Genomic DNA, 23,311 nt, shown 5'->3' with positions numbered 1-23,311 from the left:
GGGGGCAGCGCAGCTGGGGCTGTTTGCAGGCCCTGGGGGGCAGCCGCTGTGGTGGCGTCTGCACCAGAGCCCGCAGGGCTGATAAAGCAGGGCCCAGATCCTGTTTGGCCGCAGGGCTGCGGGCCGGTGGGGGGCCGCGGGCGGGGCGCGGGGCTGGGCATGCGCCCCATAAAAGGCCCTGTGGCGCCCACACACGGCCTGTGACACGGAGGCAGGGGAGCGGCGCGGCCCTCTCTCCCGCGCCATGCTCGGGGCTCCAGTGCTGCTGCTGTGCTGCGGGGTGGCCCTGCTCCACGCAGGTGAGGCCACCGCACCCGCCCTCCCGCCCCGCGGCCCGCCGGCCCGGCCTGTCCGGCCAGAACTGCGGGGACAGCGGACAGGGCACACAGGCGGCCAGGCAGCGAGTGGCCGCACCCCCAGGACAAGGTCTCCACGGGGCCACAGCCCAGAGTCCTGCAGGGCCCTGCGGCCCCAGGAACCGGCTCAGAGTGGGGGGGGACCTCAGGCCTCAAGGAGACAGGGTGTGGGGGACGCAGACCCAGGGGACAGGGACAGACCTAGGGAAAGGCCTCGGGGATAGATCTAGGGGATAGACCCAGGGACAGACCCAGGCAGGGGATAGACGCGGAGATAGACCCAGGGGACAGACCAGGCTTTCTTCTTGCACCTCTACTGTCTCTACCTGAATACTACCTGCGTTATATGTGTACTCATGTGTGTGTGCATGTGTGCACATGTGTGGTGTGTGTGTGCATGTCTGCATTGAGTATGTACATCGATGCCTTGTGCTCATGTATGTTTGTGCATGTGTGTGACATGCATGTGTGCTAGGTACGTTCCCGGGAGGGTCCTGGTGGCCATGAGCAGTGATGCGGAGTGGCACGCCCCCCACTCACACAGTCCAGGGCCTCTCACACGTGGGAGAAGCTGGGAGCCAGGCCACAGGGGGCGGGGCTGCGGCATGGGGCTGGCACACAGCAGCCGTGTCCTGTCCCACAGATCCCAGACCTGACGGCCTCACGAACCCGGGGGACGTCAGCGGTCGGAGCTCCCGTAAGGCAGCGGGGTGGGGGGTGGGGGGGCTGGGATTGGGGGGCTGGGCAGGGGGCATGTGCAGACCCTGTCTCTCCGCAGCTCCAGGCCGGGGCCGGTGTTCCACATGGGGATCCGGCCACTTCTCCACCTTCGACGGCCGTGCGTATGACTTCTCGGGCACGTGCAACTACGTGTTCGCGGCTGCGTGTGAGGGCGCCGCAGCCCCCTTCAGCGTGCAGCTGCGGCGAGGGCCGGCCGGGAACATCTCCCGGGTCATCGTGGAGCTGGGCACCTCTGCCGTTACGGTGGACCGGGGGGTCGTCTCCGTCAAGGACGTGGGGTAGGTGGCACGGCTGGGTGGGCGGTGGGGGCGGGGGGGATAAGCTGACCACTGTTCCCCCCAGGGAGGTCACCCTGCCCTACGCCGGCAATGGGCTACAGATCACGCCCTTCGGCCAGAGCACGCGGCTGGTGGCCAAGCAGCTGGAGCTGGAGCTGGAGGTGGTGTGGGGCCCCGGCCCCCACCTCCTGGTGAGCACACGCCCTGGGCGCGCGGGGTGGGGGCGCGCGGGGTGGGGGTGAGGGACCGACACGACAGCCACCCCCGGCGGCAGGTCCTGGTGGAGGCGAAACACAGGGGCCAGATGTGCGGGCTGTGCGGGAACTTCGACGGGGACGAGAACAACGAGTTCCTGAACGAGGACGGTAGGTGGGGTCCCCCCCCCCCGCCCCCGACCCCATGCCCACCCCGCCCCCAGCCCCGCGTGCTAACCGGCCCGTCCCCCAGGAAAGCCCCTGGAACCGCACAAGTTTGCCGCCCTGCAGAAGTTGGATGACCCCCGGGAGATCTGCGCCACGGAGCTGGCGCCCGGGCCCCGCGTCCTGCGGGCCGAGCACGTGAGTGTGGGCCGGGGGGCGCCCCGCCGGCGCCCGGTGGGCCCCTGACCCCCCCCCCCCCCGCCCGCTCCCCGCAGGCCCGCACCTGCCTGAAGCTGCTGAGCCTGGTGGCCCCGCGCTGCGGCCTGCCCCGGGAGCCCTTCCTGCGGAGCTGCCAGGCGGACCTGGCCGCGTGCGCCTGGCCCGGCCAGCCCAACTGCAGCTGCGCCACGCTGTCCGAGTTCTCGCGCCAGTGCAGCGCCGCCGGCCAGCCCGGGGGCCAGTGGCGCGTCCCAGGCCTCTGCGGTGAGCGCTGGGCCGGGGGCCGGGGGCGGGGGGCGCGGGGCGCCCACCCCTGACGCCCCGCCCTGTGCGCAGCTGTGGGCCGCTGCCCCGCCAACCAGGTGTACCGCGAGTGCGGGGACGCGTGCGCGCGCACCTGCTCCCACCCCCGCCACGGCTGCTCCAGCTCCTGCACCTTCGGCTGCTTCTGCCCCGAAGGTGAGCGCTGCGGACCCGCCCCAGTGCGGGCAGCCCTGCGGGAGCTGGGAGGGGGGGGGTCCACAGCCTGCCGCTCCCACCTGGGGAGGCCCTACTGCGTCCGGGGTGCGGGCAGGGCGCGGGCGCGGGGCAGCCCCACCCAGGAAGCCCCCACTGCAGGGACGGTCCTGGATGACCTCTCCGACAACCACACGTGTGTGCCGCTGGCCCGGTGCCCCTGCCAGCTGGGCGGGGTGCTCTACGCCCCGGGGGAGGTGTCCGTGGCGGCCTGTAAGAGCTGGTGAGTACAGGTGGGCGCTGGGGGTGGGGGCAGTGGGGCCCCCGCAGCGCGCCCACCAGCCCTGGTCCCACAGCCGCTGCGCCGCGGGCCGCTGGGAGTGCTCGGAGCGGCCCTGCTCTGGCCGCTGCTCCCTGGAGGGCGGCTCCTTCGTCACCACGTTCGACGCCAGGCCCTACCGCTTCCACGGCTCCTGCACCTACGTGCTTCTCCAGGTCCGCGCAGGGGAACAAGGGCGGAGGTGGGGGGCATGGGGGAAGGGCAGCAGCAGGAGCTGACCGCCTCTCCACAGAGTCCTCAGCTTCCAGCCGGGGGCTCGCTGGCGGCCGTGTTCGACAAGTCGGGGTACTCACACTCCGAGACATCCCTGGCGGCCATCATCTACATGTCCAGCCAGGTGAGGCGGTGCCCAGCGCCCGGCGCCCTACCGGGCCCTGCGGAGGCCTCGGCCGGCTCCCCTAACATAATCGCTCCCACAGGACAAGATCGTCATTTCGCAGGACGGGCTGGTCACCAACCATGGGGACACCAAGTGGCTGCCATACACTGCACGTAGGTGCTGGGCCCCCCAGGCCTGGGACGGCAGCGGGTGCAGCCTCTGAGCCCTGCCTCTCCCCAGGGAACATCACCATCTTCAGGCAGACCTCCACGCACCTGCAGATGGCCACCACCTTCGGGCTGAGCCTCACTGTCCAGCTGTGGCCAGTTTTCCAGGCCCACATCACTGTGGGGCCCCAGTTCCGAAGCCAGACCAGAGGTGAGACCCCTGCGCCACCCCGTGTGTCCCCACCTGCAGGGCCCCCGGGTTGGGAGAGCCCCCCTCACGGCTCCGCCCAACAGGGCTCTGCGGCACCTTCAACGGGGACACGTCAGACGACTTCACCACCAGTGCGGGCATCGCCGAGGGCACAGCCGCGCTCTTCGTGGACTCGTGGCGGGCGGAGAACTGCCCGGCGGCGCTGGAGCGGGAGATTGACCCCTGCTCCATGAGCCACCTCAACAGTGCGTGTCCCTTGCGCTGGGCAGGGCAGGGCAAGGCTGGGCTGGGCTGGGCTGGGCTGGACAGTGCTGGCCAGGGCAGGGCTGGGCAGGGCAGACACAGCGGGGCGCTTCATCCCAGGCCTGTGCCCCCAGAGGTGTGCGCAGAGACGCACTGCTCGGAGCTGGTGAAGGCCGGGTCTGTGTTCGAGAAGTGCCACGTGGTAGTGGACCCCAAGCCCTTCTATAAGGTGAGTGGTGTGGGGGGGGGCGGGAGGGCGGGAGCCAGCCCTGGGGCCTGCGGCTGAGGGGGCGGGTGCGGCACACAACTCTCTGCCCGCAGAGGTGCGTTTACCAGGCATGCAACTACGAGGAGACCTTCCCCCACATCTGCGCGGCCCTGGGCGACTACGTCCACGCCTGCGCCTCTCAGGGCGTCCTGCTAGCAGGCTGGAGGAGCCACGTGGAAAACTGCAGTGCGTGAGGACGCGGGGGCGGGGCCTGCTGCACATGCGCAGGAGGCGGGGTCTGCTGAGTGTGCGCGGGGGCGGGGTCTGCCGCGCGTGCGCGGGAGGGGCGGGGCCTGCTGCGCGCGTGCACGCCGGGGGTGGGGCAGGGCAGAAAAACAGGCTGAACCTTCTCAGCTGCCGAAATTCCGAATTCGCTGGGGGCGGGTTGTGGCCCCCACCCGCCCTGATCCCCTGTCCCCACAGCTGTCCCCTGCACGGGCAACCAGACCTTCAGCTACGACAGCCGGGCCTGCGGCCGCACTTGCCTGTCACTGTCAGACAGCGTGGCCGAGTGCCACCCCAGTGCAGTGCCTGTGGATGGCTGCAACTGCCCGGAGGGCACCTACCTGAACCACAAGGCTGAGTGCGTGCGCAGGGCGCAGTGCCCCTGCCAGCTGGACAGCCACAAGCTCATCCTGGCTGGCCAGTCCACTGTGGTCAACGGGGCCATCTGGTGAGCCAGGGGCGCTTCCCCTCACCCTCCCTGCCATCACCCCCACCACCCGGCTAAGGCTGGACGCCAACGGGCCTCTCTCTTCCAGCCACTGTGTCAATGGGCGGCTGAGCTGTCCGGAGCGGCCGCTGACACTCCTGGGTAGGTCGCCTGGGCGGGGATCCGGCAGGCCTGCGGGAGTCCATGGGGCCCTGGCAGGCTGACCCGCCGGTGCTTCCCCAACAGCATCCTGCTTGCCCCCCAAGACATTCCAGACCTGCAGCCAGTCCTCCGAGAACAGATTTGGGGCGGCCTGCGCACCCACATGTCAGATGTTGGCCACTGGCATACCCTGCGTAAGACTGGGCAGGGGGCTCCCGAGGGCTGCCGGACTGCGCAGCAACTCGACCCCGGTGTGGGGTGGGGGCGCGCCCACAAGCCCTTGCACAGTTCTTTGGACTGGGGGGCGGGGAGGGGTGCAGCAGCCAGGTGAGGGGCAGGGGTGCTGGGCTGTCGGGTGCCTACCAGGTGTGCAGACCTGCAGCTTGGAAAGAGGGAGGCGCTGTGGCCCTGGGGCACTGACCAGAGGCCAGCCTTCCCTGATAAAAGGGCGGCAGGGGGATCAGGACTTAGGGTGGGGGTCAGGAAACCCAGGGAGGGCAGCGGAGAGGAGTCAGTGCCAGGGCCTCTCACCCCGTCCATCCCCAGGTGCCCACCAAGTGCGAGCCTGGCTGTGCCTGTGCCGACGGCCTGTACGAGGACGCCGATGGGCAGTGTGTGCCGCCCGAGGCGTGCCCCTGTGAGTTTGCAGGGACGTCCTACCCGCCCGGCGCCGAGCTCCACACCGACTGCCAGGCCTGGTGAGCCCCGCTGCCCTGCAGTGTAATCCGGGGCCGTGCAGAGTCCACGGGTAGGGTGGGGGTGCGCGCCTGCTCGCCTGCCCCTCAAGAGCTCAGTCCCGCCTGTCCACCTCAGCACCTGCTCGCGGGGAAAATGGACCTGCCGGAAGAGTGCCCACTGTGCGTCCACCTGCACTCTTTACGGCGAGGGCCACGTGGTCACCTTCGACGGGCAGCGCTTTGTCTTCGATGGCAACTGCGAATACGTCCTGGCCACAGTGAGACTGGGCGGGGGCCAGGCCGTGGGGGCGGGGTCGCAGGAGGGCAGGTGGGGGCGGGGCCAGTCTTAGGGTCGGCCAGTGGCGGGGCTATGGTAAGGAGGGCAGGACAAGGCTGTGGGGGCGGGGCTCCGGGAAGCGGTGCTGGGCTGTGGGGCGGGGCCACAGAGGGCGAGGCTGGGAGCCAAGGTGGGGGGCGGTGGTGAGGAGCCGCCCTGTGGGGTGTGGCAGTGAGGGAAAGCCCCCAGAAGCTGGACCCGGGGAGGGCAGGGCGGGGCGGGGCAGGGGGCGTGGCCGGGGCGGTGGTGAGGTGGTGAGGCCGCCCTGTGGGGTGTGGCAGTGAGGGAAAGCCCCCAGAAGCTGGACCCGGGGAGGGCAGGGCGGGGGCGGGGCCAGTCGGAGGGCGGGGCGGTGGTGAGGCTGCCCTGTGGGGCCGTCAGTGAGGGAAAGCCCCGGAAGCTGGACCCAGGGAGGGCAGGGCTGGGGCGGGGCCAGTCGGAGAGCGGGGCGGGGCGGGGCAGGGGGCGTGGCCGGGGCGGTGGTGAGGTGGTGAGGCCGCCTTGTGGAGCCCTCAGTGAGGAAAAGCCCTGGAAGCTGGACCCGGGGAGGGCAGGGCGGGGGCGGGGCAGGGCAGGGGACGTGGCCGGGGTGGTGCGGCCGCCCTGTGGGGCCGTCAGTGAGGGAAAGCCCTGGAAGCTGGACCCGGGGAGGGCAGGGCGGGGGCGGGGCTAGTCGGAGGGCGGGGCGGGGGCGTGGCCGGGAGCGGGGGCGGGGCGGTGGTGAGGTGGTGAGGCCGCCCTGTGGAGCCGTCAGTGAGGAAAAACCCTGGAAGCTGGACCCAGGGAGGGCAGGGCTGGGGCGGGGCCAGTCGGAGAGCAGGGCGGGGGAAAGGGGCGTGGCCAGGGGCGGGGCGGTGGTGCGGCCGCCCTGTGGAGCCGTCAGAGAGAGAAAGCCCCAGAAGCTGGACCGGGGGAGGGCAGGGCGGGGGCGGGGCAGGGCAGGGGGCGTGGCCGGGGCGGTGGTGAGGTGGTGAGGCCGCCCTGTGGAGCCGTCAGTGAGGAAAAGACCTGGAAGCTGGACCTGGGGAGGGCGGGGCGGGGGCAAGGCCAGTCGGTGGCGGGGCCAGTCGGGGTGCGGGGCAGGGGTGGTGAGGCCGCCCTGTGGAGCCGTCAGTGAGGAAAAGCCCTGGAAGCTGGACCTGGGGAGGGCGGGGCGGGGCGGGGGCGGGGCCAGTTGGAGAGCGGGGCGGGACGGGGCAAGGGGCGTGGCCAGGGGCGGGGCGGCCGCCCTGTGGCGCCTTCAGAGAGAGAAAGCCCCAGAAGCTGGACCCGGGGAAGGGCAGGGCTGAGGGGGGCTGGGCTAAGTGGGGGCGGGCGAGTTGCGGGGGGACTGCGGCGGGGCTCGGGGGCTTCTGCCCAGCACCCGCTGTGCTCTGCGCAGGATGACTGTGGCACCCAGGACTCCAGGCCGACCTTCAAGATCCTGACAGAGAACGTGGTCTGTGGCAAGTCAGGCGTCACCTGCTCCCGGGCCGTCAGACTCCTCCTAGGGGTGAGTGGCCGCCCCCTCCCATCCCCGGTGGCCCCACTGCATGGACCGAACGCTCCCCCAAGCACCACCCTCACCTTTGGGGCGCCTTCCACAACGTTCTGGAACCTTCTCCCACGCTCCAGAAAGCTGGCCCCTGCTCATGTTCCCTGTGTGTGCCGAGCTCGGGTGAGGGAGGGCTGCCTGGCCTGTGCGGGCCTTCCAGCACTAGCGTGAGCGCCCCGGCCTCCCCCAGGGTCTGTCCATCGTGCTGGCCAACAGGAACTACACGGTGAGTGGGCAGGACCCCCTGGTGAGCTTCCGCGTTTCGGCCGGCTCGCTGCACCTGGTGCTGGACGTCACCGTGGGCAGCAGGTACAACTTGACCCTTGTCTGGAACAAGCACATGAGTGTCCTCATCAAGGTGGCCCGGGCAGCCCAGGTATGTGCAGGGTACCCCCTTGCCCCCCAGCGCCTGGTGCCCCCACCAGCTGACTCCGGCATTCCCCTGCAGGGCGCCCTCTGTGGCCTGTGTGGGAACGACAATGGCAACATGAAGGACGACCTGGAGACACGCAGCGGGTCTCTGGCACCCAGCGCGGAGGACTTTGTGAACTCGTGGAAGGAGAGCCCGCTGTGCGGGGACGCTGGGCCCGCGCTGGACCCCTGCAGCCTCAATGCCTTCCGGCGCGCCTGGGCCGAGCGCCAGTGCAGCATCATCAACAGCCGGACCTTCGCTGCGTGCCACAGCCAGGTGGGCAGAGGGGGTTGGGCGGGGATCCGCACTGCAGAGGCCAGAACTCACGGCCCAATCTCACAGGTGTACCGCCTGCCCTACTACGAGGCCTGCGTGCACGACGCCTGCGGGTGCGACACGGGCGGGGATTGCGAGTGCCTCTGTGACGCTGTGGCCGCCTACGCCCAAGCCTGCCTGGACAAGGGCGTGTGTGTGGACTGGAGGGCTCCTGACTTTTGCCGTGAGTGGGGGGACCGCACACCATGTGGGGGTGGAGACAGCAGCCCCAGAATGAGCAGTTCCTGAGAGACCCTTCCTTGCAGCCGTCTACTGCGACTTCTACAACAGCCACACACCAGTGGGCAACAACTACCACTATACGCAGGAAGCCAACTGCACCTGGCACTACCAGCCTTGTCTCTGCCCAGGGAAGCTGTCCAGCGTGCCAGGCACCAACATGGAAGGTACCACAGGGACTGGGCCAGCCCAGGATGGTGCCAGCCGGCAGAGGCCAGGCCAAGCACAGGGCATGGCTAGAAGGGGCGGGCCTGGTATCTGTGTGCCCGTGGCTCCATGGGTTGATGCCAGGATAGGTATGAAGGATATGTGGCCAAGCCATGGCCACTGAGAGGCTGCGGGCACTGAGGCTGGGCTGTCCGCGATTGCCTCCAGGCTGCTACAACTGCTCCCAGGATGAATACTTCGACCACCAGGAGGGGATGTGTGTGCCATGCGGTGAGCCTGCCCTGATGCCCACATGTCCCACATCCACTAGAACCCCCATGTACTGGCCACCCCCGTGCTCCCAGCACCTCTGCCTGCATCCATCTTCCCTGTCACAGGGTCTGACATCAGTGCCAACCTCCTGGGGCTAGGACAGCCCTGGTTTCCAGCCTCCCTGCACCCCCACTCCTAGCCCCTAGGCGCAGGCAGGTGCACCCAGGACTTCAGATAGGCAAGAGGTCTGGCCAGATCTGAGACCCAGGAAGGAAGGTGGATGGGACAGACAGCCCAGCTGTCCTCTGCCTCTGCCTGCCTGAGTACCCCTGTGCAGTGCCGTCCCTTCTCCTCAGGCCCCCAGTCCAGCATGGGGTGCAGGGATTGTCCCTGCAGCTGCTCTGCATGGGGAGCGGGGTGACTGGAAGAGGGGATTCCTTCCAGTGACCTCACATATCCGCTCAGGCTCACCATCCACAGAGGTAACCACCACAGCCATCCCGAGTACCTCCAGACCTTCGCAGGGCTCCTCACCCACGCCTGCAGGCCCATCCCAGACATCCAGTCGTCCGACCACAGCCGCAGCCTCAGCCCCCTTGTCCACACAGGCCGGGCTAGCCTCCACCGTCTCCACAGCAGGTAACAGACCTCCAGCAGGGTGGGTGGGGTAAGAGGGCCAAACCAGGTAGGCATTGGGAGAGGCAGGGCCAAGACAGTGGGCAGGGCTAGTGGTCAGAAATTGGTGTCCTCTACCCAGCTGTCCACCCAACTTAGCTGCAGAGGGCGGCAGGGTGCTTCCTGGAAACTGGGTTGCAGGGCTGGGGCCAGCAGGTGTTGCCACCTGCGTGTGTGATACAGTACTGCACGAAGTATGAGAGTAACCTAGCAGAAGGTTCTAGAGGATATGGCCCTCCTTCCTGCAGCTCCCACATGCATGACCCCCACTGAAGGACTTGGGGTATAACACATGTGTTCACTGATAAATGCCAGCAGATAAGCAGTGGCATGAGTACTTGAGATGCTAGCAGGACACACACGGGGACGGGTGGAGGCTGTAGAACTTAGTGGGAGCCTGACACAGGGGCCTCTGAGGGGATGACAAAAAACACTGGCCTGTGTCCATGTAGAGATGCCTCGAACTACAGCCTCCTACACCACACGGGCCACCTCAGCCCAGACTCTGGTGGCTACATCTGTGTCAATAGCCACAAGGCCCACGGTGACAAAAGCCACGACACGGTCCATCACGCCAGCTCTGAGCAAATCCACACAATCCACAGCTCGGTCCACAGTGCGGACCTCAGTATCACCGCCAGCCCCAACCAGGACAGAGACATCAACAGACGTATCACAAAGTAAGTGGATCCTCAGCTGGGTGAGGGACATCAATAAACAGAGCTAGGTAAGTGGACGCTACCTGCATCGCCCAACACAGCCACCTTCCAAGACTGTACTCAGTGACGGGTGTGCTGTAGGCCCCAGGCCACAGTGCCATTCAGGCACAGTCAGGGCCTGTGAAAATGTGAGAAACAAGGTGGGTGGGAGGGGCACACGAGTAAGGTGAGAAAGTGAAAAAGAACGAGGGCTCTACAACAAGAAAAGGTAAGGGCTGGAAAGGAGTGCAGTCACCTGGCAGCACAAGGCAAACCCGAGACAAACACGTCAAGTGAAAAAGAGTGCGGGAAGGAAGAAACAAGGATCCATATAGAAGCAGAAGGAAAGTCAGGTTATGAGGAGCACAGAGAAAGACAAACAGACGCACTGTCTCCACAGTGACACCGGGTTCACAGGGGTCATCAACAACAGTGACCAGAGAGAGCTACAAAACTGAGGCGGTGATCATCCCAGAAGGAACCAGCAAACCCAGCACAGCTTGGACAAGCCCCAAAAGCAGCCCAACCAAGCCAGAGACCACACCAGGAGGAAGCCACATTAGCCCGGAGAACCCACATGTATCAGTGACCACAATGGGGACTCGTAGAACAACTACAAATACCGAAGGACCCTCTGATTCGACACACAGCCAATCGGATACGACCACAGAGTCATACATTTTCCTAACAACCACGCATCAATCATATTCAAAGGGAGACACCACCATCTCACCCATCACAACTAGTGCTGGCCCTGGAACCACGGGCCCAAGCTCCCAGGCTCTCACATGGACACACACCCCATCCACCACTCTCTCAGCCTCAGTGGCCTCCCTCGCGACCAACACCTACACCACCGGCCCACCGAGAGGAACATCCTTCAGCACCACCACTCATTCGCCCAGCCCATCACTCCTGCAATCTACGATCACTATTCAGGGCCCACCTTCCACCACAACCAAGGTGACACCAACTTCGCAGAGAGTTCTCACGCCAACAATGGGCCCACACACCCCGGAGCTAGCTACCTCTTCCTACACCACTAGGCCTTCAGGTAGCACTGAGCCAACCACAACAGGCCATGCCACAAATCCAGATAACACCAACACAGTCCCGCCACTCACCCAGACCACCGCAGAGACGACCCACCGCTTAGTCTCAGTCAGCACGGCCAAGACCACAATCAGCACCACGGCAAACCTGGGCAAACCCACACAAACATCTACCACGCCTGCTTCTACTGCACCACTACACACCCCTATCTCTACCGCACTTACAGAACCTGCCACTGGCACCATGGGACCTAACTCCCAGACTCCCACCAGGCCACACACCCCATCCAACACTCTCTCAGACTCCAAGACCTCCCTTGCCACCAACACCCACACCACCGGCCCCCCGAGTGGAACATCCTTCAGCACCACATCCCACTCACCCACACATTCACGCCCACAATCAACTCTCACCACTCACAACGCACCTTCCACCACCACCAGGGTGACACCAACTTCCCAGAGAGTTGTCACGCCAACGGGTCCATACACCCCTAACTCGGCCTCCACATCCTCCAGCACCAGGCCGTCAGGCAGCCCAGAGTCCCCCACACTGAGCCAAGCCACACAACCGGGCGACACCAGCACAGCCCAACAACACACCAAGACAACTGCGGGAACCACCCACCACCTGGACTCGGTCAGCACAGCCAAGACCACCATCAGCACCACAGCCGACCTTGGCTCAACCACGCCCACTGCTGCCAGGCCAGCTTCCACCATACCATCACACACCTCCATCTCTTCTGCCTCAACTGGTGCTGCCACTGGCACCGCAGGACCCAACTCCCAGACTCCCACCGGGCCACACACTCCATCCACCACTCTCTCAGCCTCCACGGCCTCCCTCGCCACCAACACCCACACCACCGGCCCCCCGAGTGGAACATCCTTCAGCACCACCACCCACTCACCCACACATTCACGCCCACAATCAACTCTCACCACTCACAACGCACCTTCCACCACCACCAGGGTGACACCAACTTCCCAGAGAGTTGTTACGCCAACGGGCCCACACACCCCCGCCTCGGCGTCTTCTTCCTCAAGCACCAGGCCATCAGGCACTGAGCCCTCCACACCGGGCCATGACACACATCCAGGCAATACCAACACAGTCCCACCACTCACCAAGACCACCGCGGGGACCACCCACCACCTGGACTCGGTCGGCACTGCCAAGACCACCATCACCACCACGGCCTACCTGGGTTCACCCACGCCCACCGCTGCCAGGCCAGCTTCCACCTCACAACCACATGCCTCCATCTCTTCTGCCTCAACTGGTGCTGCCACTGGCACCGCAAGGCCCAACTCCCAGACTCCCACCGGGCCACACACCCCATCCACCACTCTCTCAGCCTCCACGGCCTCCCTCGCCACCAACACCCGCACCACCGGCCCCCCGAGTGGAACATCCTTCAGCACCACCACCCACTCACCCACACATTCACGCCCACAATCAACTCTCACCACTCACAACGCACCTTCCACCACCACCAGGGTGACACCAACTTCCCAGAGAGTAGTCACGCCAACGGGTCCATACACCCCTAACTCGGCCTCCTCATCCTCCAGCACCAGGCCGTCAGGCAGCCCTGAGTCCTCCACTCTGAGCCGAGCCACAAGGCCGGGCAACACGAGCACAGCCCCACTACTCACCCAGACCACCGCGGGGACCACCCACCACCTGGACTCTGTTGGCACAGCCAAGACCACCATCAGCACCACAGCCGACCTGGGTTCACCCACGCCCACCGCTGCCAGGCCAGCTTCTACCATACCATCACACACCTCCATATCTTCTGCCACAACCAGTGCTGCAACTGGCACCGCAGGACCCAACTCCCAGACTCCCACCGGGCCACACACCCCATCCACCACTCTCTCAGCCTCCACGGCCTCCCTCGCCACCAACACCCACACCACCGGCCCCCCGAGTGGAACATCCTTCAGCACCACCACCCACTCACCCACACATTCACGCCCACAATCAACTCTCACCACTCACAACGCACCTTCCACCACCACCAGGGTGACACCAACTTCCCAGAGAGTTGTTACGCCCACGGGCCCACACACCCCCGCCTCGGCGTCTTCTTCCTCAAGCACCAGGCCATCAGGCACTGAGCCCTCCACACCGGGCCATGACACACATCCAGGCAATACCAACACAGTCCCACCACTCACCAAGACCACCGCGGGGACCACCCACCACCTGGACTCGGTCGGCACTGCCAAGACCACCATCACCACCACGGCCTACCTGGGTTCACCCACGCCCACCGCTGCCAGGCCAGCTTCCACCTCACAACCACATGCCTCCATCTCTTCTGCCTCAACTGGTGCTGCCACTGGCACCGCAAGGCCCAACTCCCAGACTCCCACCGGGCCACACACCCCATCCACCACTCTCTCAGCCTCCACGGCCTCCCTCGCCACCAACACCCGCACCACCGGCCCCCCGAGTGGAACATCCTTCAGCACCACCACCCACTCACCCACACATTCACGCCCACAATCAACTCTCACCACTCACAACGCACCTTCCACCACCACCAGGGTGACACCAACTTCCCAGAGAGTAGTCACGCCAACGGGTCCATACACCCCTAACTCGGCCTCCTCATCCTCCAGCACCAGGCCGTCAGGCAGCCCTGAGTCCTCCACTCTGAGCCGAGCCACAAGGCCGGGCAACACGAGCACAGCCCCACTACTCACCCAGACCACCGCGGGGACCACCCACCACCTGGACTCTGTTGGCACAGCCAAGACCACCATCAGCACCACAGCCGACCTGGGTTCACCCACGCCCACCGCTGCCAGGCCAGCTTCTACCATACCATCACACACCTCCATATCTTCTGCCACAACCAGTGCTGCAACTGGCACCGCAGGACCCAACTCCCAGACTCCCACCGGGCCACACACCCCATCCACCACTCTCTCAGCCTCCACGGCCTCCCTCGCCACCAACACCCACACCACCGGCCCCCCGAGTGGAACATCCTTCAGCACCACCACCCACTCACCCACACATTCACGCCCACAATCAACTCTCACCACTCACAACGCACCTTCCACCACCACCAGGGTGACACCAACTTCCCAGAGAGTTGTTACGCCAACGGGCCCACACACCCCCGCCTCGGCGTCTTCTTCCTCCAGCACCAGGCCATCAGGCACTGAGCCCTCCACACCGGGCCATGACACACATCCAGGCAATACCAACACAGTCCCACCACTCACCAAGACCACCGCGGGGACCACCCACCACCTGGACTCGGTCGGCACTGCCAAGACCACCATCACCACCACGGCCTACCTGGGTTCACCCACGCCCACCGCTGCCAGGCCAGCTTCCACCTCACAACCACATGCCTCCATCTCTTCTGCCTCAACTGGTGCTGCCACTGGCACCGCAAGGCCCAACTCCCAGACTCCCACCGGGCCACACACCCCATCCACCACTCTCTCAGCCTCCACGGCCTCCCTCGCCACCAACACCCGCACCACCGGCCCCCCGAGTGGAACATCCTTCAGCACCACCACCCACTCACCCACACATTCACGCCCACAATCAACTCTCACCACTCACAACGCACCTTCCACCACCACCAGGGTGACACCAACTTCCCAGAGAGTAGTCACGCCAACGGGTCCATACACCCCTAACTCGGCCTCCTCATCCTCCAGCACCAGGCCGTCAGGCAGCCCTGAGTCCTCCACTCTGAGCCGAGCCACAAGGCCGGGCAACACGAGCACAGCCCCACTACTCACCCAGACCACCGCGGGGACCACCCACCACCTGGACTCTGTTGGCACAGCCAAGACCACCATCAGCACCACAGCCGACCTGGGTTCACCCACGCCCACCGCTGCCAGGCCAGCTTCTACCATACCATCACACACCTCCATATCTTCTGCCACAACCAGTGCTGCAACTGGCACCGCAGGACCCAACTCCCAGACTCCCACCGGGCCACACACCCCATCCACCACTCTCTCAGCCTCCACGGCCTCCCTCGCCACCAACACCCACACCACCGGCCCCCCGAGTGGAACATCCTTCAGCACCACCACCCACTCACCCACACATTCACGCCCACAATCAACTCTCACCACTCACAACGCACCTTCCACCACCACCAGGGTGACACCAACTTCCCAGAGAGTTGTCACGCCAACGGGCCCACACACCCCCGCCTCGGCGTCTTCTTCCTCCAGCACCAGGCCATCAGGCACTGAGCCCTCCACACCGGGCCATGACACGCATCCAGGCAGTACCAACACAGTCCCACCACTCACCAAGACCACCGCGGGGACCACCCACCACCTGGACTCTGTTGGCACAGCCAAGACCACCATCAGCACCACAGCCGACCTGGGTTCACCCACGCCCACCGCTGCCAGGCCAGCTTCTACCATACCATCACACACCTCCATATCTTCTGCCACAACCAGTGCTGCAACTGGCACCGCAGGACCCAACTCCCAGACTCCCACCGGGCCACACACCCCATCCACCACTCTCTCAGCCTCCACGGCCTCCCTCGCCACCAACACCCGCACCACCGGCCCCCCGAGTGGAACATCCTTCAGCACCACCACCCACTCACCCACACATTCACGCCCACAATCAACTCTCACCACTCACAACGCACCTTCCACCACCACCAGGGTGACACCAACTTCCCAGAGAGTAGTCACGCCAACGGGTCCATACACCCCTAACTCGGCCTCCTCATCCTCCAGCACCAGGCCGTCAGGCAGCCCTGAGTCCTCCACTCTGAGCCGAGCCACAAGGCCGGGCAACACGAGCACAGCCCCACTACTCACCCAGACCACCGCGGGGACCACCCACCACCTGGACTCTGTTGGCACAGCCAAGACCACCATCAGCACCACAGCCGACCTGGGTTCACCCACGCCCACCGCTGCCAGGCCAGCTTCTACCATACCATCACACACCTCCATATCTTCTGCCACAACCAGTGCTGCAACTGGCACCGCAGGACCCAACTCCCAGACTCCCACCGGGCCACACACCCCATCCACCACTCTCTCAGCCTCCACGGCCTCCCTCGCCACCAACACCCACACCACCGGCCCCCCGAGTGGAACATCCTTCAGCACCACCACCCACTCACCCACACATTCACGCCCACAATCAACTCTCACCACTCACAACGCACCTTCCACCACCACCAGGGTGACACCAACTTCCCAGAGAGTTGTTACGCCAACGGGCCCACACACCCCCGCCTCGGCGTCTTCTTCCTCCAGCACCAGGCCATCAGGCACTGAGCCCTCCACACCGGGCCATGACACACATCCAGGCAATACCAACACAGTCCCACCACTCACCAAGACCACCGTGGGGACCACCCACCACCTGGACTCGGTCGGCACAGCCAAGACCACCATCACCACCACGGCCGACCTGGGTTCACCCAAGCCCACCGCTGCCAGGCCAGCTTCCACCTCACAACCACATGCCTCCATCTCTTCTGCCTCAACTGGTGCTGCCACTGGCACCGCAAGGCCCAACTCCCAGACTCCCACCGGGCCACACACTCCATCCATCACTCTCTCAGCCTCCACGGCCTCCCTCGACACCAACACCCACACCACCGGCCCCCCGAGTGGAACATCCTTCAGCACCACCACCCACTCACCCACACATTCACGCCCACAATCAACTCTCACCACTCACAACGCACCTTCCACCACCACCAGGGTGACACCAACTTCCCAGAGAGTTGTCACGCCAACGGGTCCATACACCCCTAACTCGGCCTCCACATCCTCCAGCACCAGGCCGACAGGCAGCCCGGAGTCCCCCACACTGAGCCAAGCCACACAACCGGGCGACACAAGCACAGCCCAACAACACACCAAGACAACTGCGGGAACCACCCACCACCTGGACTCGGTCAGCACGGCCAAGACCACCATCAGCACCACAGCCGACCTTGGCTCAACCACGCCCACTGCTGCCAGGCCAGCTTCCACCTCACAACCACATGCCTCCATCTCTTCTGCCTCAACTGGTGCTGCCACTGGCACCGCAAGGCCCAACTCCCAGACTCCCACCGGGCCACACACTCCATCCACCACTCTCTCAGCCTCCACGGCCTCCCTCGACACCAACACCCACACCACCGGCCCCCCGAGTGGAACATCCTTCAGCACCACCACCCACTCACCCACACATTCAAGCCCACAATCAACTCTCACCACTCACAACGCACCTTCCACCACCACCAGGGTGACACCAACTTCCCAGAGAGTTGTCACGCCAATGGGCCCACACACCCCCGCCTCGGCGTCTTCTTCCTCCAGCACCAGGCCATCAGGCACTGAGCCCTCCACACCGGGCCATGACACACATCCAGGCAATACCAACACAGTCCCACCACTCACCAAGACCACCGCGGGGACCACCCACCACCTGGACTCGGTCGGCACTGCCAAGACCACCATCACCACCACGGCCTACCTGGGTTCACCCACGCCCACCGCTGCCAGGCCAGCTTCCACCTCACAACCACATGCCTCCATCTCTTCTGCCTCAACTGGTGCTGCCACTGGCACCGCAAGGCCCAACTCCCAGACTCCCACCGGGCCACACACCCCATCCACCACTCTCTCAGCCTCCACGGCCTCCCTCGCCACCAACACCCGCACCACCGGCCCCCCGAGTGGAACATCCTTCAGCACCACCACCCACTCACCCACACATTCACGCCCACAATCAACTCTCACCACTCACAACGCACCTTCCACCACCACCAGGGTGACACCAACTTCCCAGAGAGTAGTCACGCCAACGGGTCCATACACCCCTAACTCGGCCTCCTCATCCTCCAGCACCAGGCCGTCAGGCAGCCCTGAGTCCTCCACTCTGAGCCAAGCCACAAGGCCGGGCAACACGAGCACAGCCCCACTACTCACACAGACCACCACGGGGACCACCCACCACCTGGACTCTGTTGGCACAGCCAAGACCACCATCAGCACCACAGCCGACCTGGGTTCACCCACGCCCACCGCTGCCAGGCCAGCTTCTACCATACCATCACACACCTCCATATCTTCTGCCACAACCAGTGCTGCAACTGGCACCGCAGGACCCAACTCCCAGACTCCCACCGGGCCACACACCCCATCCACCACTCTCTCAGCCTCCACGGCCTCCCTCGCCACCAACACCCACACCACCGGCCCCCCGAGTGGAACATCCTTCAGCACCACCACCCACTCACCCACACATTCACGCCCACAATCAACTCTCACCACTCACAACGCACCTTCCACCACCACCAGGGTGACACCAACTTCCCAGAGAGTAGTCACGCCAACGGGTCCATACACCCCTAACTCGGCCTCCACATCCTCCAGCACCAGGCCGTCAGGCAGCCCGGAGTCCCCCACACTGAGCCAAGCCACACAACCGGGCGACACCAGCACAGCCCAACAACACACCAAGACAACTGCGGGAACCACCCACCACCTGGACTCGGTCAGCACGGCCAAGACCACCATCAGCACCACAGCCGACCTTGGCTCAACCACGCCCACCGCTGCCAGGCCTGCTTCCACCATACCATCACACACCTCCATCTCTTCTGCCTCAACTGGTGCTGCCACTGGCACCGCAGGACCCAACTCCCAGACTCCCACCGGGCCACACACTCCATCCACCACTCTCTCAGCCTCCACGGCCTCCCTCGCCACCAACACCCACACCACTGGCCCCCCGAGTGGAACATCCTTCAGCACCACCACCCACTCACCCACACATTCACGCCCACAATCAACTCTCACCACTCACAACGCACCTTCCACCACCACCAGGGTGACACCAACTTCCCAGAGAGTTGTCACGCCAACGGGCCCACACACCCCCGCCTCGGCGTCTTCTTCCTCCAGCACCAGGCCATCAGGCACTGAGCCCTCCACACCGGGCCATGACACACATCCAGGCAATACCAACACAGTCCCACCACTCACCAAGACCACCGCGGGGACCACCCACCACCTGGACTCGGTCGGCACTGCCAAGACCACCATCACCACCACGGCCTACCTGGGTTCACCCACGCCCACCGCTGCCAGGCCAGCTTCCACCTCACAACCACATGCCTCCATCTCTTCTGCCTCAACTGGTGCTGCCACTGGCACCGCAAGGCCCAACTCCCAGACTCCCACCGGGCCACACACCCCATCCACCACTCTCTCAGCCTCCACGGCCTCCCTCGCCACCAACACCCGCACCACCGGCCCCCCGAGTGGAACATCCTTCAGCACCACCACCCACTCACCCACACATTCACGCCCACAATCAACTCTCACCACTCACAACGCACCTTCCACCACCACCAGGGTGACACCAACTTCCCAGAGAGTAGTCACGCCAACGGGTCCATACACCCCTAACTCGGCCTCCTCATCCTCCAGCACCAGGCCGTCAGGCAGCCCTGAGTCCTCCACTCTGAGCCAAGCCACAAGGCCGGGCAACACGAGCACAGCCCCACTACTCACACAGACCACCACGGGGACCACCCACCACCTGGACTCTGTTGGCACAGCCAAGACCACCATCAGCACCACAGCCGACCTGGGTTCACCCACGCCCACCGCTGCCAGGCCAGCTTCTACCATACCATCACACACCTCCATATCTTCTGCCACAACCAGTGCTGCAACTGGCACCGCAGGACCCAACTCCCAGACTCCCACCGGGCCACACACCCCATCCACCACTCTCTCAGCCTCCACGGCCTCCCTCGCCACCAACACCCACACCACCGGCCCCCCGAGTGGAACATCCTTCAGCACCACCACCCACTCACCCACACATTCACGCCCACAATCAACTCTCACCACTCACAACGCACCTTCCACCACCACTAGGGTGACAACAACTTCCCAGAGAGTTGTCACGCCAACGGGTCCATACACCCCTAACTCGGCCTCCTCATCCTCCAGCACCAGGCCGTCAGGCAGCCCTGAGTCCTCCACTCTGAGCCGAGCCACACAACCGGGTTATACCAGCACAGCCCCACAACACACTAAGACAACTGCGGGAACCACCCACCACCTGGGCTTGGTCAGCACGGCCAAGACCACCATCAGCACCACAGCCGACCTTGGCTCACCTACACCAACACCTGCCAGGCCAGCTTCCACCTCACCACCACACACCACCATCTCTTCAGCCCCAACCGGTGCTGCCACTGGCACCGCAGGCCCCAACTCCCAGACTCCCACCGGGCCACACACTCCATCCACCACTCTCTCAGCCTCCACGGCCTCCCTCGCCACCAACACCCACACCACCGGCCCCCCGAGAGGTACATCCTTCAGCACCACCACCCCTACGTCAGGCAGCCCTGAGTCCTCTACCCCTGGCCGGGCCACACAACCAGGCAAGACCAGCATGGCCCCTCATTTCACTGAGACCAGCTCGGGTACCACCCACCCCCCTAATTCTTTCCCCACTGCTAAAACCACCAACCCAACAGGAAGTTTCATTTCCGTTTGGTCTTCTGTAGGGCCCAATGGAAGCCCTACTTCTGAGCCTTTATCCCACCCCCCATTGATATCCCCTGTGTCTCCGACCTCTAGTTTCCCACCATCTGTGTCTGTAGATTCCATTTCTTCTTCTCCCATGTCCTCCCGCACCTCCCCATCCTTCACACCCTCAGTTTCCCCTCTCCCTGTCTTCTCTGCTAGCACATCAATGCAGTCCGCGCCCAGCTCCTCCCCGCACACGCCTTCCCCTCATCCTGTGACAACGTCTCACACTGCTTCCTCCCCTACTCCTCTCAACTCCACCTCCTCACCTCTGCACCTCTCCTCCTCATCTGCCCCGCGACCCACGCCCAGCACTGTTGAGCTATCCACAGCCAGGACTACAGCCAGGGCACCCAGCTCCTACCCTGTGTCCTCTCATTTTACCACCTCCAAATCAACGTCTCTCACCACCCAGTCCCCTACCGCCAGCCTGTCGTCCACTCTGGGCGTCACCTCCATCTGGACGTCTCCAGCAACCAACCTTACCTCGCAGCCGCCTGTCCATACAGGCCTGAGCACCACCTTCCCGACCAGTTCCCTCCCCGGGAACGAAAACTCCACATGGCACTCCCTAGGGACCATCTCCCCTGTGCCTCCTTCCTTCTCTCCTCTTGGCACATCGCAGCCAAACACCCGTGGTGAGTTTGTCTCTGAGCCCGCGGCATCCCTGGGCCCCGAAGGCTAGCATGGAGGCCCCTTCACTGTCCGTCTCTGCTCTGGCACCCTAGTCTGGCTGTGCCCAGTTGGCTGCAGTTCCTTTGGGACACTCCACTTCTGCTCCCAGACTCCCCTGGCTCCCACTAACAGGTAGAGCTGCCACCCGGTGCTGTGCCTCAGCATCGTCTCTGGCCAGCCAAGAGCCTGGGTAAGCTTTGGGCTACCCGTGTGCCCTGGTATGGGCAGGGCAGGTCAATCTGTGTCTGTGGCATCCCTCTGCCACCTAAGCGATAAGACTGTCCCCTTGGAGCACCCGTAGTGCCAACACATTGTGTGCACCTGGAGGCTTCCCCCATGCCACCCTGACGCGACCCCATCAGTGGACCCAGACCCTCAACGCCTATGCCCACAGCCACAGGCCAGTCCAGAGTCCTGTGCCAGGACAGTGCTGTAGCCTCCTTGGTCACTGGCACCCAGGAGTCAGGCCTCTCTAGGCTGCAGGCCCGAGTGTAGAGTCTGGCTGTTGTTTTCTTCCCCTGGGGTCACACTCTCATACTCCTTGTCTGTCCCCCAGATTCTGAGACCAGTGAACCAGACAAGCCGATGCCCACAGGTTTGGGTCCGTGCGGGGGAGGGACTGGGGGGCCGGGCAGGTGCCGAGAACCAACCCGTCCTTCCTGGCCAGTGTGGCCATGCGTGGGCCCTGGTGCAGCTACACGCTGTCCCCACCTGAGGAAAGGTGGAAGGCCAGGCGGGAGGCCGTGGTGCCCTTGGCGCTGGCTCTGACACGGCTGCTCACCTCCAGAGGTCTGCAGCGTGAACAAGGTGCAGGAGGAGATCACGTACCAGGGCTGCACCGCCAACGTGACGATCACCCGCTGCACGGGAGTCTGCACCTCCTTATCCAGGTACGTGTAGCAGACAGTCAGGTGGGGGCCCCAGGCTAGGCTGACGGGCGGGCGGGGCTGCGCCCGGACACGCACCAACCTGGGTCCCTGCCGGCCCCCCTGCAGCTACAATCTGGACACCAGGCAAGTAGACACGCGCTGCAGCTGCTGCCACCCTGTGGGCGTCTACGAGCAGCAGGTGGAGCTGCCTTGCCCAGACCCCCAGGCACACGGCCGGCCACTCGTGGTGCTGCTGCAGATGTTCACCAGATGTGCATGTGGCGCCCAGCCTTGCACCAACTAGACCACTGCCCCATCTGCTGGGCCTGGCACCCTCAGGGAAGCCTGCCAGTGCCTGACCGGCCCCTGCCCCAACCCCTGAGGCAGTCTCCTGGGGAGGGAAGTTGGGGGACTCGAGCAGCCAGGACGTGCCCCCAGAGGTGCCCGGTGCAGGTGACAAATAAATGAGCCAAAGCACAGGTGCCTCGAGTGCCATTGCCACGTTCTACAGACCTTTCGGGACCCTCCCAGTGGGACTGTGGGGTGAACTTGTCCTTAGCCTGCGCCACAGAGCGGCCGTGCAGGTCTAGCCCCAGGGCCCCTGCCCCGGACACTGTCCTCACCCCCAGACACTTGTCACGTGGGTGGCCTGGGAGGGTCAGGGCTGCTGGGCGCTACCAGCATAGTCCAGATTCATGGGACTACAAGCGCGGAAGGGCGTAAACCACATGGTGGGGGCCACCGAGGCTGCAGGCCTGTAGGCAGGACCCAGCAGCCCACCCGGGGTGGAACCCATGACCCCCCTCCAGCAGACCCCAGGGTTCCCATGGAGTGTCCCCAAGGAGCTCTGCCACCACAGGGAGTCCAGAGAACAACAGTTAGGTTTCTCAGGCAAAGTGTGTGCCGAGCAGGGCCGTCTGGACCGGGCCGCCTGGCAGAGAGCTGCAGAGCATAAAGGCCCAACCGGTGGGCAGGTGGATGCCCATAGCCCCCAGCAGAGCCGTGTCCACTGTGCTGAGCTGTGCTGCCCGAGCAACCCTTCTCCCTGAAAGAA

The 23,311-nt window shown here is 64.9% G+C and overlaps 1 protein-coding gene across 1 annotated transcript; it reads left to right on the top strand.

Annotated features, from left to right (window-relative positions):
• Positions 1–244: 244 nt before the first annotated feature.
• MUC6 (mucin 6, oligomeric mucus/gel-forming) lies at positions 245–23,234 on the top strand. The gene is made up of 32 exons (XM_055143843.1): positions 245–299; positions 1,000–1,053; positions 1,135–1,375; positions 1,440–1,566; positions 1,650–1,740; positions 1,823–1,932; positions 2,010–2,217; positions 2,290–2,412; positions 2,572–2,692; positions 2,766–2,904; positions 2,982–3,086; positions 3,169–3,241; positions 3,309–3,446; positions 3,530–3,691; positions 3,824–3,918; positions 4,011–4,143; positions 4,381–4,630; positions 4,719–4,771; positions 4,856–4,965; positions 5,318–5,469; positions 5,585–5,726; positions 7,167–7,277; positions 7,510–7,695; positions 7,768–8,007; positions 8,074–8,230; positions 8,313–8,453; positions 8,662–8,843; positions 9,221–9,345; positions 9,834–10,051; positions 21,945–21,983; positions 22,176–22,278; positions 22,384–23,234. The coding sequence occupies exons 1-32, from the start codon at positions 245–247 to the stop codon at positions 22,559–22,561; spliced, it is 4,362 nt and encodes a 1,453-aa protein (XP_054999818.1). The 3' UTR covers positions 22,562–23,234.
• The last annotated feature ends 77 nt before the right edge of the window (positions 23,235–23,311 follow it).

The sequence above is a fragment of the Sorex araneus genome, chromosome 6, assembly GCF_027595985.1.
Source record: "Sorex araneus isolate mSorAra2 chromosome 6, mSorAra2.pri, whole genome shotgun sequence".
Lineage (NCBI taxonomy): Eukaryota > Metazoa > Chordata > Mammalia > Eulipotyphla > Soricidae > Sorex > Sorex araneus.
This window is presented reverse-complemented; position numbering and strand designations above follow the sequence as displayed.